The sequence below is a fragment of the Phoca vitulina genome, unplaced genomic scaffold (genome assembly GCF_004348235.1).
Source record: "Phoca vitulina isolate PV1807 unplaced genomic scaffold, GSC_HSeal_1.0 scaffold89, whole genome shotgun sequence".
In the NCBI taxonomy this organism is placed as follows: domain Eukaryota; kingdom Metazoa; phylum Chordata; class Mammalia; order Carnivora; family Phocidae; genus Phoca; species Phoca vitulina.
In genome coordinates, this window is record NW_022589792.1 from 3,379,860 (window position 1) to 3,400,016 (window position 20,157).

The window sequence follows — 20,157 nt, forward strand, 5'->3', positions numbered from 1 at the left end:
ACTGCATTTAAGAGAACAAACATGAAGGAAGCAGAGGTTGGTGGATGCAGAAAGGATTCCATCTATCTGTGGTTCCTTGACTGCGGGTCTGTCGGGTGTGGGGAGGGGGGGGGGGGGACGTGTCTCACCTCTCCACACCTCAGTTTCCCATTTTGAGATATATCAATAGCACCTGATAGGACCCATGGAAGGTTTTGGTGCTGGGGGCGGGGGGGGGGGGGGGGGGGCAGGGCCTGCGTTCTATAAACCCAGCAGGATCGGAAGGGGGAAAGAACGTGCAGCTCAGAGAAAGCTGGACATCTCCAGAGCCCTCTGGCTCCGAGCCTCCTCCCCGCCCCTCTCCCCTGCCTTGAGCAGCCCACCCACCTCCTCCAGCAGAGCAACCCTAGGAATCTATGAGCTTGCCTAGGAGGTGAGGTGGTTCTAACTTGCGTTCTCCAGGGACTAAGAGAAGGGGTGGCTTTTACTTGTATAAAACGAAGGGGTGGCATGCTTTAAGGGACTCCCGGCTCAGTTTGGAAAAATCCCGGCCAGGACCCCCGCCCAGCCCCTCCTCTTTCTCCTACTGCTCTTGCTCTCAGCCAGCCGCCATTCCATCCCGGTCTTCTGGCCTCGCGGGCGAGGGGCTCAGGAGGCAAAGGATGGGGAGAGACTGGGGGCGCGAAAGAGCCCTGACGGCCCCCCCACCCCCACCCCTCTGCTGCGCAGCCGCAGTGGAGGCTGCGAGAACTGCCCGGCTCCGGGAACCAACGCGTCGGCGCGAGCGCGCAGTCTTGCCGGGGAGCCGCGTGCCCTGCACCGTGCGGGTTTGTACCGGCGCACCGGACGCCCACTCTCCACTCCCAGGGTGACTCTCGCTTCGGGCATCCTACCGTGCGCTGCGGTTCTCCCATGCCCAGCGTGCCCCGCGTCTTGGGTACCCCACGTTCTGTGCACCCTATACCAGAAAACCCCCACACCCGGGGTGTCCCGCGCTGAGGGCAACTCACATTCTGATCCTCCCATCTCGGGGACCCTGCATGTTGCGCTCCTTAGCATCTCGGGCACCCCGGCTTCAGACATGGCTCAAATCCCTCGTGCCCTCTGTCCCCACCTTGTGCCCTCCATGTGTTGTGTCCACTGCCTCAGATTCCCATGTCCGGGTTCTGCGCCCCTCCACCCTCCCCAGTCCCCAATGCTCTGCGACCTTGGCCTCAGGCTCCTGCCTCAGGCTCCCTAGGTCCTCAGTGCCTGCTTAGGTCCTAAGCGCCAGGCCAGACCTTGTAACACGTGCGAGGGGTGGGGGTGGGTGGGACAAGGTGGATGGGGATGAAACGCGTTCCTGGACTCAGGAGGAACTGAGCAATGCCCAGACCTCCACCGCTTGCCAGACGCGCCCAGCTGGGCTTTTCCTAGAGCCCACTCAGCACAGGATGCACAATCCTGCAGGTCATTTTACTATTCGGTTCATATATTCACTCCCTCCGTTTATTCCTCAGACACAGAGCACCCCTTACATGCCCTTAGTGCAGGCATGGGGCTAGGCGTTAAGGAAGTCCTAGTGCCCCAAGAACAAGCCTGGAAACCTACTCAGGGGCATTCTGGTTCTAGTGGGTAAGGCAGACACAGGAGGCATGATGGAATTAGCCCTGAAAAGTGAGCAGGGTGATAGGGAAGTGGATGGCAGAAGTGTCCAAGCCTTGAGGGGTGAGCAGGTGGGGCTCTGTGTGCCCCTGGCCCTCCTGGAGGCTCCCTGTACCACACCTTGGGCAATGTTTGAACCCCATCCCATCCTATGCCTTCACTCAAGTGAAAAACCAGGTGAAAAGATCTCAGAATTGGACCAGGAGAATAGAGTGTGGATGGAGATTAACATCAACTGCTGTCTTTGGGGGTGGGAGGGTTCAGCTAATCAACAAACGTCTATTGAGCACCTACTATGTGCCAGGCACCGTACCAGGTGCTGGGGACACAGTGGTGAACGAGGCAGAAGAAATTCTCTGTTCTTGGGGCTGACGTTCTAATCAGAAAGACAGACAAAAAATCAGACAAGCAAAAGATACAGGATGTCAGATGATAAGTGCTATGAAAAAGATTAAGGAAAGAAGACAGAGGGCATGCTGGTGGCTGCAATTTTAGATAGGGGAAGTCAGGGAAGCCTTCTCTAAGAAGCTGGGATTTTTGGATAAAGACCTAAAGAAGTGAGGGAGGAGTCATGGGGAAGGATGTTCCGGGCAGGGGCAACAGTCTGTGCAAAGGTCCTGAGGCAGAAACATGCTGGGTGGGCAAAGGATCCATGACTCGGCCTGTGTGGCTGGAGGGAGGGAATGGGGGGGAAAGAAGATGAGGTGGGGAGATGATGGGGCAGATGCAGGGGGTGGGGGGAGCTCTCTGAGGAGGAGACAGCTGAGCTGAAACCTGAAAGCTGAGGAGCCCATCATGTGTGATCCAAGAGGAGTGGACAGCAAGTGCAAAGGCCCTGCAGTTGCAACAGGCCAGACTATTTGAAGAGCACAAGGGCCAGCATGGTGGGACCACGAGGCATAGCCTCAAGGGCCATGAGGAGGGTCAGGATTGGATTCTCAGTGACAGGGGGAGCCAAGGGAGGGCTATGAGCAGGGGGATGGCATGTTCCAATTTAAATGTTTAGCAGATTATAGGCGTGGTTCCCCAATAAATACAACATAGAATTACCACATGACCCAGCAATTCCACCCCCGAATGTGTACCTGAAAGAATTGAAAGCAGGTACTCAAAGGGATACCTGTACACCAATGTTCACAGCAGCATCATTCACAAAAGCTAGAAGATGGAAACAAGCCAAATGTCCATCAAAGAGTGAACAAACAAAAGATTGGATATCCATGCAGGGGAATACTATTCAGCCATAAAAAGGAATGAAGTCTTGACACACACTACAAGGTGGATGACTCTTGAAAACACTATGCTGAGGGCGCCTGGGTGGCTCAGTTGGTTAGACGACTGCCTTCGGCTCAGGTCATGATCCCGGAGTCCTGGGATCGAGTCCCACATCGGGCTCCTGGCTCAGCGGGGAGCCTGCTTCTCCCTCTGACCCTATCCCCTCTCATGCTGTTTCTCTCTCTCTGTCAAATAAATAAATAAACAAAATCTTTAAAAAAAAGAAAAAAGAAAACACTATGCTGAGTTAAAGAAGCCAGACACAAAAGGCCAGCTATTGTATGATTTCGTTTATATGAAATATCCAGAAGAGCTAAATCCATAAAGACAGAAAGCAGATTAATGGTTGCCAGGGGCTGGAGGGAGGGGGGAGGTGGACTGACTGCTAATGGGTACAAGTTTCCTTTTGGGATGATGGAAAGATCTGGAATTAGATAGAGGTGGTCGCACAACACTGCGGATGTACTAAATGACAATGAATTGTTCACTTGAAAATGGTTAGTGGTTAATTTTGTTATATGGATTATACCTCAGTTAAAACAAAATTACAGGGGGGATTTGACAAGGAGCCAGGAGACTAGGAAAGTGGCTGCCAGTTGAGAGGTGACAGAGGCCTGGAACAGGATGCTAGGGCAAAGTGGTCAGATTTGAGAAATATCCTAGAGGCAGAGCCAATAGAATGCTTAAACTTTGCACTCCCCCCCGGGGCCCCCATCAGGACTGATCAACTGTCATCTCTTGACAGACACACCACTGAGAACTGTAAACACCCCATCCCCCTCACTCCCGAAAAGGAAGAGAGTCCAGGAAGCAGACGGGGTGCAGCCTGAGCAGCGGGCAGGCAGGAATGGTGGTTGGTTCCCAGTTAGGTACGAACTGGGCGGGGGGGGGGGGGGGGGGGGGGGGGGGGGGCGGGCGGGCCGCACGGGCGGGGGGGGGGGGGGGGGGGGCGCAGCTGCGCTTCCCTCCCCGGCCGCTAGGGGCCGCTGCCCCGCTGCTCTGCGGCCTCCAGGTGAGGAGGCCCCGCCCCTTCCCCCCTAGGTGCGCAGGAGGCGCGGCCGCCGGGACCGGGGAGAAAAGGGAATAGCGCAGAGCTGGCGGAGGGGCTGGAGGGCGAGGGGACAAAGTGGGAACGAAGGGAGCGTGTCTGAGGTGGGGGCTGCTGAGAGGAAGGAGAAGGCCAAGGGGAGGTTGGAGGTGTGAAAAGATGAGGGAGGAGGAGTAAGCAGAATACTTGGGGGAGAGGAGGTGTGAGCAGGGGAGAGCTGAGGGCTCTGATGGGAGAGCAGAGTTGGGAGGAGACCACCGAGGGCACAGAGCAAAGCTGGGGGAAGGAAGATAGGTGAGCAGGTGAGGAGTCAGGGAGAGTCCTAGAGGTGAAGGAATTGCCTTGGGGACTTGACCAGGGGCGGGGGGGGGGGGGCACATTTGGACAGTGTTTAGGGACGGCTGGGATGGTTGGGGGTGGGCCGACCTGTGGGAAGTTAAGGTCCTCAGGGAAGGGGCCCTATGCTTTGCCAGGCTTGACCGTTATGGACTTGGGGCGGGGGGGGGGGGACTGGGGGGTACTTCTCAGGCCCTGACCTCTTGGGCCAGTCCCGGGGAAGGAGCTTATGAGGGTGAGGTGTGCCTGCCCAGCCCTTCTGTAGAGGGTACGGCCAGGTAAGTGGTATATTGCACCTGGCACGAGGGCTCTCCCTCTCTCCCCTTTGTGCCCCATGCCCCATGGCCAGTATTGCCCGTGCATTGAGCCGATGGTGGGCAAATGGCGATAAGACAGATGCAGTCGCAGTTGGCTGGGAGCTGGCAAGGACTTGTCAATGCAAATGTGAGGGACTGTGGGAGAGTACCCCTGGGACGCCCTCCCCAGCCAGAGGGCTCAGAGAAGGCTGCTCTGGGGAAGTGACCTGTAATCAGACAGCAAGATCCCACAGGCTGAAACATAGAGGTTTAAAGGGACTGCAGGCTCTGTGAGATGGAGGAGAATTGGGAAGGGTATTGAGAAGGGAGGTGAGGGTCCCATGAAGGTCAAGGCCATGGCCACAGGAAGGTAGGAATCGATTCCTGACCTTGCACGGGTCCAGGACAGGTGCCACAAAGCCAGATGCCAACCAGGGAACAAAAACATAGAAATGAGGCAGGTGTGAGGCCGCGAGGAGGGAGGGCGGCAGCTGTGGGGAGCTGGAGACGCACCCCCCTTTTAAGCCAGCAGCCACTTGCTACTACTTAGCTCCAGCTGAGTGCTACTATGTGCAAAGTCAGGCTCGGAGATGCCAGAATAGATTCTTCAAGAGAAGCCAGAAGTCAGGATTTTTGTCCAAACTTCCCTGAGCTTTAGCACCGACTGATCGACTAAGGTTGAATTGCTCCAACCTAGCAATTCCATTCCTGGGTTTATTCCCAGTGGGAACGGGCACTTATTCCCACCCAAAGACACACATTCATCATCGTCAGACCCTGGACACCCCTGAGCACCAGCCAAGTGGCCACCGACTGGCAGATGGAAAATAATTATATATTTACACAATGGAATACGATGCCGTGATGAAAAGGAACGAACTAGGAATGCGTGGAGAGTCTTGGTGCCTGATGAATCTCAAGACATAATGTTGAGCGAAAGTACAAGACACAGTGAGGATGCGCTGCATGATCCCATGACATTCAAGGACAGGCAGAAGTAATCTGTGGAGTCCGGGGACCCTAAGTTTTCCTGACTGTAGACCACTGACATTTAGGGCTGGATGATTCTCTCTTGTGGGAGACCTGTTCTCTGCATTGGAGGATGTTGAGAAAGCATCCCTCGTCTCTCCCCGCTAGATGCCAGTTGTGACCTCTGTCCCTTGTGTGATTGAGTACAATCACCTTCAGGGGAGGGCCACTGGGAAAGTGATACTTTGGGGTGGGACCATTCACTGGGTAGTGGCCTCAGGGAGCCTCCAAGAGGCTGGAATATTCTATATCTTGAGCCAGGTGGTGGTGACAAGGATGGAACATTATTTTTTAAATTCTGTCTTCTTAAGCTATATTCTTAAGAAGTATGTGCTTCACAATAAAAACATGAGTGACCCTTGAAAACATTATGCCAAGTGAAAGAAGCCAGACACAAAAGGCCACAGATTGTATGACTCCATTTACAAGAAATGTCCAGAATAGGCAAATTCAGAGAGACAGAAATTAGATCAGAGGTTGACCAGGGCTGGAGGAGGGGGAGTGGGGAGTGACTGCTCATGGGTATAGAGTTTCCTTTGAGGTGATGAGAACGTTCTGGATCTAGGTACCAGTAATAGTTGCACAACACCTGAGTATACAAAAACGCATTGAGTCGTACACTTTAAAACGGCTAATCTTATGTTGGGTGAATGATACCTTAAAAAGAAATTATGAGAAAAAAAAATGTTAACTCACATAGCCTGTAAGAGACAGGGCCCCGGGCCAGCTGGCCATTTTGTCTGGAGGAAAGCAGATCGGGAGCTGTAGGCATTCTTGGGGAGCGGGGGCTACAACTCAGAGGCAAAGAAGTCTGCCTCAGCTCAGGGGAGCGCCCCCTCTGAACCCAACCTGTCAGGCCTGGAAAGAAATGGGCTGCAGGTCAGAGGCCGGCTGGCAGACTGTTGAAGGGAACAGAGAGTTCTGGCATATGAAGGAGGGATGACAGCCACTCAGCCCAGCCTCCCGCCGAAGGGACCATCCGTGGTGCTTGCCCAGTGCTCTCTGCAAGCTCGGGGGAAGGTAGGGGGCTCACCCCAGCTCTTCGGCAACCTGCAGAGAAGCAGCCTTCCTGAGGGCTCTCGGCCTGTGTTGGAAACAGAGGGCCATCAGATGGCACTTGGGCCTATGTCTCCCCTCCTGGCAAGGAAACCGCCCCGTTCATCCCCCACTGTGGGCCAGGGGCAAGGAGTGGGTGTCCAGGGTGCGGTTATCCACTGGCTTCCAAAGATCGAGTCAGTGAAGAGAGAAGAAAGCAAGGCAGGACTCCAGAAAGCTGCGGAACCTCTCCTGCACTGAATGGTGGCCCCCACAGGATATGTCCACCCAGAACCTGTGAGTGTGACCTTATTGGGAAAAAGGGGTCTTTGTAGATGTGACTAGGTTAAGGATCTTTCGATGAGATCATCCTGGATCATAGTGGGCCCTGAATCTAATGACAAGTGTCCTGAGAAGAAAAGAGAAGGAGAGAGGACGCAGAGAAGTCCACATGGAGGCAGAGGTAGAGCTTGGAATGATGTGGTCACAAGCCAAGAACCACCAGAAGCTGGGAAGGGCAAGGAAGGATCTTCCCCTAGAGCCGATGGAGGGAGCACAACCCTGTGGACCCCTGGATATCAACCTCTGGGGGCGCCTGGGTGGTTCAGTCAGTTAAGCGTCTGCGTTCGGCTCAGGTCATGATCCCGGGGTCCTGGGATCGAGCCCCATGTAGGGCTCCCTGCTCAGCGGGGAGTCTGCTTCTCCCTCTCCCTCTGCCCTTCCTTCCTGCTTGTGCTTGCTCTCTCTCTCTCTCTCTCTCTCTCAAATAAATAAAATCTTTAAAAAACAAAAACCAACAAACAAAAGAAAACTTTCCGGTCTCCAGAACAGAGAGAATCAATTCCTCGTTTTAAGCAGCCCCGTCTGTGGTACTTTGGTACAGTAGCCCTAGGCAAGTAATACAGGCCCTGATATTCAATGCCACAAACATGTATGAAGCCCCTGCAGGGCCGTGAGGGACCGTGGGGAAGGCGAGCCCAGGACTCCATCATTCCAGTGTGCTGGGATCACCGTCAGTGGAGAAGAGTGTCAGGGACGGGTATGCGGTGGGGTGGAGGGAAGCCCTCACAGCAGAGGCAATAACACAGAGCTGAGCCACATCCCACAGGCGACAGCAGGTAATACAGACACACCAAACAGCCAAGTCAAGACCAACCATGTCAGCAATGGCACAGGTGGCCCTCAGCTTCGGTGCTGGGGGGCGAGCAAGGGGTGGTAGGGACCATAGTGAAGACTGATGATAATTGTTAATATTTATCAACACTTGCTAAGACCTTTCCTTATACAATATTAACTCATGTAACCCTCACATCAACTCGAGAGGCGGGTATTATGCTTGTCCCCATTGACCAGGTGGGTTCACGGAAGCACAGGGGCTGTATCCGCTGGCCCTGGCAGGAAACACATGCTACATTCAAAGTGGGTAATGTAAGTAGAATTCAATGAAGGAACACATTTTCAAAGTGTGGGCAGATGTGGGGAACCGTGAGGAGTAGCACCACCCCTTGGGCTCATAAAATTGGGGAGCTCTTAACACCCCTAGGACTGAGAGGTGAGGCGAGGGAGACATCACAGGCGATGTGGATGGTGACAGCCTGTAACCTATGACAAGGACACAGCGGGCCCACAGGGGCCACAGCGTGAGGGGCCGAACTGGGGACTAAATACCCTTGCTCCCCTGTTCCCCCACCTCAGGGGTTCTCAATGGCTGAAGCCAGCACAAGCCAGAGGACCTGGGAGCCCATTGGTGAAGTCCACAAAGCCCAGTCTCCTGGCAGACCATGCTGGATGGAGAAGTGAGGAGAATCCCTCCAGGTGGGCACACAGAAGATTCCAGAACAGGAAGGTTGAGTGATTCCAACCTGGGCAGTCTGGGTCCAGAGTCCCCTTAGCCACTCACCACGTGAGAACCCCGGAACCAGCAAACCCGTGCCCTCTCCTCAGGGGGCCACCTTTGCTGAGTGCCACCCCCTGCGGGGAATGTGACCTCAGCTCCTCAGCGGCTGTATCTTTTGATGGAAAGCCAGGAATACAGATTTTTATGCAACAGTTGCCTGATATTTAAAAGCTGGCAACTCATTACATTTTTTAAAAACCCTGCATGGGCCCAACACATGACATCGGTGGGCTGGTTTGGGCTCTGGGTGTCAAACCCCAGGGCTCAGGAGGTGGACACGGAGGGGGCAAGGCCTCCAGGTGCCGGAATCGGGATGTTCAGAGAGGCGGTCACGCAAAGCCTCTGGGTGAGATGGGGACCACACATGGACCGCTGGGTTTGACTAGAAGGTGCCTGGGGTGGGGCAGGGGGGCCTGACGTTGGGGGGATGAAAGTGAACAGGTATTTGGGGTCTAAACTGGGAAGGGCCATTGGAGCCAAGCTAACAGGTTTCAACTTGGAAGGAGAGAAGCCACCGATGGTTTTTAAACAGCTAAATGACTCAGTTGTGTTCATCTCTACTCCCCACCACCCCAAAACTGGCTGTGGATCAGGCTTTGGTAGGGGTGGGGTGTGGATAAACGAGTGAAACAAATGAAAGAGCCCCCCCTTCTTTCAGTGTGCTCCCAGTTTGGTGGGGAGGGCGGATGCATCAATAATGTCAGGGTATGATGCATCGGGTCATGGTGGGTTAGCCCACGTCTGCCCACGTGGGAGCAACGGCGTGTGGCCCATGCCAGGGATGAAGGGACGGGGCATGGCCCTGCCTTGGAGGAAACAGCCAGTGGATGAGGGAGGAAATAAGGGGGGGTGGGGAATCCCAGGTGGTGATAAGAGAATGTAAACATTAAAGGAAGGGTCTCAGGTCAGGTGCTGCCGGCAGGCCCAGCAGACAAAGTGGGCGCCGGGCAGGGGGACAGGGAGTCCCCTCCTCCCCTGGGGCCCAGCAGCCTGGCCCGGCCCCCCTCCCCTGTCACCCCATCACACCACCAGGAACAAACCCACGGCTGACATGGATTCCTAACGCGGAGCCTAAGCAGGGGGAGAGAGGGGAGAAAAAACACCCATCTGTTCTCTCTCTGATGGAACACGATTCTTCACCCAGTGCTTAAACCCCGCGCTTCTCCTCCCATTTCCTCTCTCAGCAGCCGCGGTGACGCGGTATAAATCGCTGCAAATGGGTTTTCCCTCCGGTAGCCGTGTTGTTTTAATAATGGTTCATTTTCTGCTCCAGGAAAAAATATTCTGTCGAGAAATTGGGGTCGGGGGAGGGGGGGTGGCTCATTCTGTGTATGTGTGCATGCGTGTGCGTGCACGCATGTGTATGTAAGAAGATTCTGGAACATCCTGCTGAGACACCAAGTGACCTGTCTGGTTGGGTGATGCTGGTCTGAGGCCCAATGCATGTCCCTCACTGGGACAGAGGAATTTGTTGGGAAACCTCCTGGGCATATTTCTTGAGCACCTACTGTGTACCATTCCTGAACTAGGTATAAAGGGACACAGTGATCTCCTGGGTTCTGCCCTTCCCAGGCTCACATTCTAGAAGGGGGAGAGCAGGGGCGCCTGGGTGGCTCAGTCGTTAAGCGTCTGCCTTCGGCTCAGGTCATGATCCCAGGATCCTGGGATCGAGCCCCGCATCGGGCTCCCTGCTCAGCAGGAAGTCTGCTTCTCCCTCTCCCACTCCCCCTGCTTGTGTTCCTGCTCTCGCTATCTCTCTCTCTGTTAAAGAAATAAATAAAATCTTAAAAAAAAAAAAAAAAAAGAAGGGGGAGAGCAAAAAAACAAAACAAAACAAAACAAAAAAACTGTGCAAAACTATGTAATACAATTGTGGAAACTGTTCACAAGGGAGTATTGGGTGAGATGAGAATGGATAATAGGATCTTGGTATAACTGAGGCTCCCGAACTGCAGAAGGGACCCTCAAACTGAAACTTGAAGGACAGATGGATGGAGTTGCAGGAGAGAATGCCATTCGGGTGGAGGGAACTTCCTAGTCGAACATCTGAGACCTCATTTGGAAATAGGGTCTTTGCGGATGTTATTAGCTAACATGCCATGCCATCATATCATGCTAAATCGGGGGGGCGGGTGGCCCTGAATCCAATGACAAGTGTCTTTCTAAGAAGAGGACACACGGAGAAGACAGAAGTAGAGACCGGAACGATGTGGCCCTGTGCCAAAGAATGCCAAGGAATGTCTGTAGCTCCCAGAAGCCAGGAGAGAAGCAAGTAAGGATCCAGCCCTGGAGCCTTCAGAGGGAGCATGGTCCTGCTAACCTCTTGATTTTGGACTTTTGACCTCCAGAACCATGAGACAATACACCTCTGTTCTTTTAAGCCACCGAGCTTGTGGTAACTTATTACAGCAGGCCCAGGAAAGGAACACAGTGGGATCTCCAGAAGAGACACCCTGATCTGAGTACAAGTGGTTTACCTGGGAGGCGATGGCAGGAAGCCCTGGTAGGGGAGAGGGGAGGCGAGATAGGGAAGGGGGAGCACCCAGTAAGGACTGTGCTCATGAGCAGGTCACACTGGGATATCTCGGGTTTAATCCCTATGAAGACCTGTGGGACACGCACCCCAGAATTATCTCGTGTGAGCGGTGAGGGAGCCGGGTTGTTTATCCACCAACATCCAGCCTTCATTGGGTGAGGTATGCTAGCAGGGGCAATGGGTCCCCCAGAACTGGCTGCCCCAGGCAAGCCTGAGCTGTCTCTGCAGCCAGAGAGAGCCGCCAGGCAAAGTGAGTTACTGCTGGCGGTATGAGGCCTTTGGATTGATGTGCATGGTGAGGTAGCAGCCTCCAAAGAGCCTCCAAGGGTCCCCACTCTGTGTGAGCCCTTCTCCTCGGGTGTGGATGGGACTCCGAGACTTTCTTCTAAACAACAGAATGTGGCAAAGGTGATGGGATGTCACTTCCAAGATTAAGTTCCAAAAAGACCGTGGCTTCCGTCTTGGGTGCTCTCTCTCACTCTCTTTTTCACTTGTTTCGAGGGAAGCCAGTGCCATGTTGTGAGCTGCCCTGCGGAGAGGCCCACATGGCGAGGAACTGAAGGAGGCCTCTGACCAACAGCCAGTGAGGGACTGAATCCGGCCAGCAACCAGTGAGCCTGGCAGCAAACTTTCCCCAGTCGAGCCTTCGGATGAGACCACGGCCCCAGCCGCCATCTTGGTTGCAGCTCTGTGAGAGACCCCGAGCCAGAGACACCCCACTAAGGCCATACATACCTGGATTCCTGACCCGCAGAAACTGTGAAGGAATACGTGTGTATCGTTTTAAGCCACTAGGTTTTTGGGGTAACTTGTTATAGGGTGATAAATAACTGGGCATGCTGAGTGCCACAGGGATGTGGGGAGGGCAGGGATTGGTAAACCATCTACTCAATTGCTTTAGATTCTCATCTCTCTCTCAGCCCTCACATCCAGTCCATTAACAATCCCTGTCAACCTCAACTCCCAACCAATCCTGAATCCATATACCCTTCCCCACCTGCACGGCTACCAGTTCACGTCAAGTTATCCTCATCTCTCACTTTCATTAAAGCAAGGGACACCCCTCCCCACCAATCTCCATCCAGCTGGTTCTCCACAGTCAGGGAGGGCTTTCAAATCAACCATAAATCAGATGGTGGCATGCAGTAGGTGCTCAATAATGATAGAGGGGATTCAGATATCAAGTTAGGCTGGACTGGGTCTCTCTCCTAACCCTTAGGTCAGCCCCTTGCTCTTTGGGCACGTGCATAAGGAAGGGATTCACGTAAGAGGCAGGTCGTTAGACCACCAGCACTGACCTTCAGGCCCTGGGAGGCAGCTCCCTGGCGTCCCTTCTTCTTCCATGTATACGCTCCACCAGCCCTGCCTGCCCAGACATGGGACCTATACTCTTTAAGCACTTACTCTATGCCCCTGACTTCTAAATATCTGACAGGCATCATTTCATACCTTGAAATGAGCCAGAGCAATCCTGAGAAAGAAGGACAGAACCAGAGGCATCACACTTCCTGATTCCAAACCGTATTACAAAGCTATAGGAATCAAAACAGTACAGCACTGGCATTAAAAAAAAAAAAGACACACATGCCAATGAAAGAGAATTAGGAGACTAGAAACAAACCCATGCATATCTGGTCAACTGATATTTGACAAGGGAGCCAAGAATATTCAATACAGAAAAGACAGTGTCTTCAATAAGTGATGCTGGGAAAATTAGATATTCACATGCAAAAGAATGAAACTAGACACTTCTCTTTTACACCACTCATAAAAATGAACTGGAAATGGATTAAAGACTTAATCCTCGGGGTGCCTGGGTGGCTCAGTCAGTTAAGGGTCTGCTTTGGCTCAGGTCATGATCCCAGGGTCCTGGGATCAAGCCCCACGTCAGGTTCCCTGCTCAGGCTCCCTGCTTCTTTCTTTGCCCCTTCCCCTGCTCATGCTCTCTCTCTCTCTCTCCCTCAAATAAGTAAATAAAATCTTAAAAAATAAAAGACTTAATCCTCGAAATGGCCCTACAAGGTAGGATTGTCATTGTCCTGTTTTACAGTTAGGGAAACTGAGGCACACAGCAAGAAAGCCACTTGCTTAAGGGTAACTCAGCCAGTCCCAGGCAGGGCTGGGATCTGGACCCAGGCAGTTTCAACACTAGCACTGGGGTCTTCATTGAGATTCAGCTCATATGTCCCATGTGTTAATTCTCTTGCTTTCAACCAGAGGGGCATTGCTGAGTGCCCAGAAACCTAAGCCAGTTTGCACCCCTAGGCTTTGTCCAGAAGGTAGTTCTGTCTTGCCCGTGAAAGGGCCATTCCCTGCCTTCAGGGAGGTCCCAGCCTAGCTGGGGAGCCAAGGGCATGGATAACCTGAAATCCACAGTAATGACAGCGGCTACCTCAAAGCGTGCTGAGCACCTGAGAGGGGTTAATTCTGGGGGGAGATTCTGAACAGCTGGAAAGGCTTCCAGATACTTGGGGTGCTGCTGTGCCCACTGATGGAGGACACTCCTTGTCTGTGTCTGTGCCCTGGGCCTGCAGAGGGTGCTAAAGCACGCAAAGGAGTGGGCAAATGCTTGGTTCCAGGTCGGGTAACTGGAAGCTCCAGGGAGCCTTGTGCATTATGTCTTGCTGCCTGCCATCCATCCTGTGTAAATGTCCTGTGGCTACCAGCACAAAGGGCCACAAACTGGGGGCTTAAAACGACAGGTCTCGTCTCACAGTTCTGGGGGCCAGAGGTCTGAAATCCATTAGAGGGACCACACTCACTCTGAAGGCTCTAGAGGAGGATCCTTCCTTTCCTCTTCTAGCTTTTGGGGGCAGCTAGCCATCCTTGGTGCTCCTTGGCTTGTAGACACATCTCTCCAGTCTCTGCCTCCATCTTTATTTTTTTATTTTTATTTTTTATTTTATTTTATTTTTTAAAAAGATTTTATTTATTTATTTGACAGAGAAAGAGACAGCGAGAGAGGGAACACAAGCGGGGGAGTGGGAGAGGGAGAAGCAGGCTCCCCACTGAGCAGGGAGCCTGATGTGGGGCTCGATCCCAGGACCCTGGGATCATGACCTGAGCCGAAGGCAGACGCTTAACGACTGAGCCACCCAGGCGCCCCTACTTTTATTTTTTAAAGATTTTATTTCTTTATTTGACAGAGAGAGCACAAGCAGGGGGAGCAGCAGAGGGAGAGGGAGAAGCAGGCTCCCCGCTGAGCAGGGAGCCTGATGCAGGGATCAATCTCAGGACAGGACCCTGGGATCATGACCCGAGCCGAAGGCAGACATATAACTGACTGAGCCACCCAGGCGCCTCTCTGCCTCCGTCTTTATGTGGCATTCTCCCCCCATGTACCTGCGTCTGTGTCTTGTGCTTTAAAATAAATTTATAATCCAGTCATACTGGATTAAGGTCCCTCCTACTCCAGCATGACCCCATCGTAACTAAATATATCTGCAACAACCGTATTTCCAAATAAGGTCACATTCTGAGGTATGAGGGGTCTAGACCTCAATATATCTTTATCTTTTGGGGGACACAATGCACCCTATAACATTCTCTCTTCCTTATTGACAGTCTCTTTCTGGGCTGCACCTAGGTAAATTCACCCACTCCTTTATGCGGCAGTGCCCAAGCCTCATTCTATATTCTAACTTAAAAAAAAAAAAAATCAACCAACAGCTACACTGCCTGGAGCATTTTTAGAGATCCAGAGAAATTCAGTATCATCATTTGGGGGTGCCCTGGGCTGCAAGTATCAGAACACCTAGCTGCGGTGGTTTAAACAAAAAGGTTACTTTTCCCTCCGAGAACAATCTGGTGTTGGCGCCCAGTGCTGTGGGAGGCCAGCAGCTAGGTGGCACCGGGGCCAGGACCCCCCAGTTCCTGGGGTCCCCTCACTATCCCTCTGGGTCACTTATGAGACCCTGACCACAGTGAGTTGCTGTTTTGTCCCCATTTCACAGCTGAAGCACATGAAGTTCAGATAATCACACGCCCACCTTTCCCTGAACCCCCTGCTGACAGACTGTCAGTCTGCCAGAAGTGTGCCACTTGGCTACTTCTAGAATTCTAGAAGCGAGGCAGGCTGGAAGGCATGCACAGAGCAGGGCACACAGCCCCTCAACGAGCGAGAGCTGTTCGCAAAAGAAGAAAGCAAGAGTGAGTGTTGGAGGCAATAAAATGTGTCTCCCACAGTTCTCCCTGCCTCTAGGTCTAGACCAGCTATATCGAGGGCCCTCGACAGGCGAGGCATTAGGCTACAGGCTGTTTGAATTATGTCTGAAAGTTAGAAACCGCAGTATTTAGCTCATGGAATCCTAAACATCTGTGAGGCACATGCGATTAGCATCCCATTTAACAGATGAGAAACCTGAGGCTCAGACAGGACCGGTAGAACCTCACAGAGTTACTCTTTTATCAAATCTTTATTGAACATCTACTGGGTGCCAGGCCATTTGGGCACTGAAGATACAACAGTGAATAAACTGAACACCGCCCCTGCAGTCTTAGCCCTCAGGAAGGGAGGAGGGAGAGGGCGTACCCAGAAATAAGACAAGTAATATTAGTTCTGGGAATAACACCCAGTGCAGGCCAGGCACTGTTCTGAGGGCCTCCCACTGACTAAGTCACTTACTCATCCCAATGACGGAACTGAGGCTCAGAGAAGTGAAGCAACATGCCCTACGTCACACAGCCAGGAACTGAAGCCAGGATTTGAACCGAGTTTCCAGAGCCTGAGCTCGGGTAAGCAATATAATGTCAGGAGGTGATAACACAGGTGAGGAGGGCTAAGTGGCCAGGGAAGTTCCTTCTGAGGAGTGGACATATGAGCAGAGACGGGAATAAAGGGAGGAGGAACTGTAGGGATATCTAGAAAGAAGAGCTAGTGGGAAGTCACAGGTGAGACACCGGTGTGTTTGGGGGCTCAGTGAGGGGCCAGTGTGGCTGGAGCAACAGGACTAGGGGCTGTCATACCCACTTTACACATATTACCCTCTTTCAGCATCATAAGAGACTCGTGACATAGGCTTTTGTAATTATCCTCATTTGATAGATGGGGAAATTGAGGCTCTGAATAGTTAACTGAGCCGCCTGGGGGGCCACATAGCCAGAAAGAGGTGAGGCCCAGGCCGCCTTGACTCCATTGCCCACCACAAGAGAAACAGTGAGGAGCAAATGCCAGCAGGCTTGAGGGCTGCCTGGAGGAGGTGGCTGTCACCGGGACTTGAAGGGATCGGAGGAGCAGGGAGGGGGTAAGGGAGGGTGCTGCTTGAGGACTCTGACTGAGCAGAGCACATGACTATGTTCCTGGGGCCAGTTCTTCGAGGACAGATTTCCAGGCACAGCCCTGCCCCGGCCTCCCCCAGGCCAGCTCTGCGAAGAAAAGGGAAGGCAGCAACAGGGGCTTCATTAGCGCCTCAGAGGCCCCAGCAGCCCTGGGGGGATGAAAAGGACCCGAGAAGGGAGCCATCCTAATTTTGGCACACCTGGCAGGGGGCACAGGGCCACTGAAAAGGAAGCAGCTGGGGCCGGCTGGGCAGGCCCCGTCATTGTTCCAGCTGGATCCGCTGTCAGCGCTTCAAATGCAAAACCAGAGTAAAGGGGGTGGGGGCGCCGGTGGCCTCTGCTCTTCCTTTAATAGACCAAAGGACCCTGGCGGCTTAGCTCTTTTTCCTAATTTAAAGATATTTTCAGGCGTTTGGGAGCTCCCCTATGGTGAAGCAGGAAGGTTGGAATGGGGGGGGGCCTTGAAACTCTCATCATGGTTGCCCATGGAGGATGGGGGAGCAGGCAAGGAAGAGGAGGGACTCAGGGTGGTCTGGGGCCAAGAGTGGGACCCTTGGGGAGTAAGGAGGTCACTGTGTTCTAGGCTCTCTTCTGCCTCCATTTCCCCCCTCTGGCACCTCAAGAGGCCTCTCCAGAAAATACGATCCATGCAGATGTACCTAAACATCCGTCCCTGCTAAGGAAAGTGGGGGCTCTTTGGGGTCCACACTGGAGGCCTTGAGTTGGGACATGGTGGGGGTCTTGCCCCAGGCCAACCCCTGGGCAGGGCAGCCCCGCCACAGGGGAGGTTGTCAGAAGCCTGAGAGGCAAAGCCGAGGGAGGAGGCTGCCCGTCTGCCCAGAAGAAGACGAATGGGGGAGGTGTGTTCCCTCTCAGTTTGGCACTTCTGGTACCAGGGCAGGAAAGAGGGTGGGGAGCCAGGCCAAGGGGGTGCAGCCACCTCCCTGTGGGGGGATGGGGCTCCTTGGCTCATCTCCACGGGGAGGGTGCACAGGAACCAGGAGAGAGCCGTCCAGGGACCCCGGCAGGAGAGGAGGGTGTAGCCTAGGGACAGCTTGGGGTGGGGGCAGGTCGATTCCCTTCAGTCCAGTCTCCCCTCACTGCCTTTTTCTCCCCCCCGCCCGCCGTTTCCTTCCCCCGCTCACCCCACCCCAGCCTGCCGTCCTTCCTGCCCCCCCCCCGCCCTCTCCCCCTCGCTTCTCCCCTGCCTCCCCCCTACCCCCGTCCCCCTCCCAGCTCCCTGGCCAGCTCTCCAGCCTCCCGCGGTGCCACCTCCTTGGGCTGCCTTTCTCTTCCCTCCTCCCGGCTCCCAGCCATCCCCTCCCCCCCACCCAGCCCGCCCTCCTCCCTCTGACTGGCTCCCGCCTCCCCACCATTCTCCCAGCCCCACCTTCTCTCTCTCTCCCTCTGTCTCTCCCTCTCTCCCCCCCTTCTTTCCTTCATCCCGGCCTCTCTTCCCACCTTCCCCAGCAGGAGACAGGGGCCGCACTCTCCCCCCTCCAGCCTCCTCCCCGGGCCGGCGGGCTCGGCTCCGCGCCCTCCGCTGGGGCCGCCGCCATCTTGCAGGATGCTGGGGAGGGAGCCGCGAGCAGGCAGTCGAAACAATGCATCTTTTATGAAGCCCCCCCCCGCCTGGAAATCTTACATTAACGCGACATTGATTTCCCTCGGAATGGAGGAGCCTCTCGTGCGCCCCCAGAGGGGCTGGAGGGCGGGGCGGGACTCGGGGGGGAGGGGGCCATGGGGGGGGGTAATCTGCTCCCGGCCGCGAGTCCAGCAGCCGGCGCCCCCCCCCCGCCCTACACCCCAGATCCCGGGGCCGCGCTGGGGCAGCCCCCGAAGGTGGGCTCCTCCGCGGAGGGACGCAGTGGGCCGGTTCCCAGAAGGGGGTCCGGGAGCGAGGCTTCGGAGTAACTCCTGGACCGAGGGCGCCCAGCGGAGTCCCTCGTCGGCCTCGGCTGCCCCTGGGCCGGCTCCCTGCGGCCAAGCCCGATGGGCCGCGAGTTTCCCCCCCAAACAGCCGCCTGGGCTCCCTCTCCCCTCCCCGCCCAGTTTCCTTCCTCTCAGCTCTCCCATCTTGCCACCTAACTCCCATCCTTTCCAGTTCCCGCCTCCCTCCTCTTCCCTCGTTCTCTCCCGCCCCCCCTTTCTCCCTTCCCTGCTGACTGCTCGCTCCCCCCACACCCCCTTCCCTGCGTGCTAATGGCCCGGTGGCAGGCGGCTCCACGGCTGTTTCCCTGTTTCCGGGGGAGTCGGGTTTGCAGCCAGGGGAGATGCTGGAGCGATTGAGGTGGGGGGAGAAGAATTATACACACATAAATCTGGGATAATGACGGTGGTGCTAATGGGGCTGGCAGCCACAGCTCCCAAGCACAGCCCCCCACACCCGCCCCCCAACAACCAACCAGGGCTTCCTGGCTCTCCGAGGGCCCATGGATCCGTCATCTCTGAATGGGTCCTGCTGGTATACAGGGCCCAGGCTAGTTTGGGACACCTCATGCCACATTGGGTCTCAGTTCAACTTGCAGCTTGCCACTTGCCTGCCCTGCAGTCCAGAGCAAGTAGGGACCACCATAAAGACAGGTATTTTTGGGGTCTGCAGGTTCCCCCCCAGTTGCTCCCCACCTTCTGGAATCCACATATCTCTAGGTTTTCTAAGACCATGCCACCCACAACATGGCATCTTTCATATAATTGAAAAGTCAGACTTGAATTTTCTTGCCCTTTCCCCATTTCTTAGATGTGTGACCTTGGGCAAGTCACTTGACCTCTCTGAGATTCAGTTCCCTGTAAGTTGAGGATGATAATAACCATCTTCAACTAGAACCTGAAGCATGGTTCTCCCACAGGTTCAGTGTTATGTGAATGACACCAGACAGAAGAGGGCGTGCAGTATGGTTGCATTTATATGAAATTCAAGGACAGGCAAAACACATCTATGATGACAAAATCAGACTGGGGGATATGAACTTCCAGAAATGGGCATGAGGGCATTTTCTGGAGGGACGGACATATTCTTTCTTGGTTTGGGTGGTGGATACACAGGTGTATATATATGCATAAAGCTCTTTGAGCTGAAACTTAACATCTGTGCAGTTCACCTTATCCAAGTAATACTTCATTCAAAGAAAAGAAAAAAGAAACAGAGAAAAGAAAATGTCCCCCAGACATCACCCACTTCTTCCCACTTCTACGGTCCCCACCCTAGTCCTGCCCCCATCACGGCTCACCTGGATTATTGTTGCTCCTGCCCCAACTCCTGCTTCTGCCTTCACTCCTATCAGTCTTTGCAGGGGCCCAGAGGGGTCTTTGAAAAGACAAGAAGTTCATCATGTCATTCTGTCTTTGTGTCCAGCTCCATGGTACTTCGTCGCTGGGACTTTCCCAACCCCCCCCCCCCCCACCTCCCCAGTCATGCTCTATCCACCACCTCTCTGGCACTTTCCCCACTCTGATATGACCCTGATTACTTGTCTGAATGTTTACAGTCTGCCTCACCACCCCCCACTGGAACACAGTTTCTTTTTGGACCTTGACTCTTGTTCTCAGTGTGTCCCACAATATCTGGCATCTATTAGATTTTCAAATAAAGGTTGAATAAGTGAATTAAATAAGAATGTTGTAACTATTTAAGGATATAACTGATGGAAAGTCCTTGGCATTCAATAAACCAGGGCACCTACCTTCTTCATGAAGAAGGAACCGGAAAAGAATAATCTGTGGTTATTTGCTCTTGTGCCTCTCCCAGTCCAAAACTTGGGGAGATAATTTGGAGTAGGAAATATTCTCCCAGAAGGAAGATATT

The 20,157-nt window shown here is 54.0% G+C and overlaps 1 protein-coding gene across 1 annotated transcript in view; it reads right to left on the reverse strand.

The window, feature by feature from the left end:
• The window catches only part of ADGRL1 (adhesion G protein-coupled receptor L1), a 65,663-nt gene extending 45,871 nt beyond the window's left edge, over nt 1-19,792 (reverse strand). Inside the window, exon 1 of the mRNA XM_032395931.1 lies at nt 19,583-19,792. Within this exon, the coding sequence (XP_032251822.1) occupies nt 19,583-19,685 (103 nt within the window). The 5' untranslated portion in view covers nt 19,686-19,792. The remainder of the gene's footprint in view (nt 1-19,582) is intronic.
• Between the last annotated feature and the right edge of the window lie 365 nt (nt 19,793-20,157).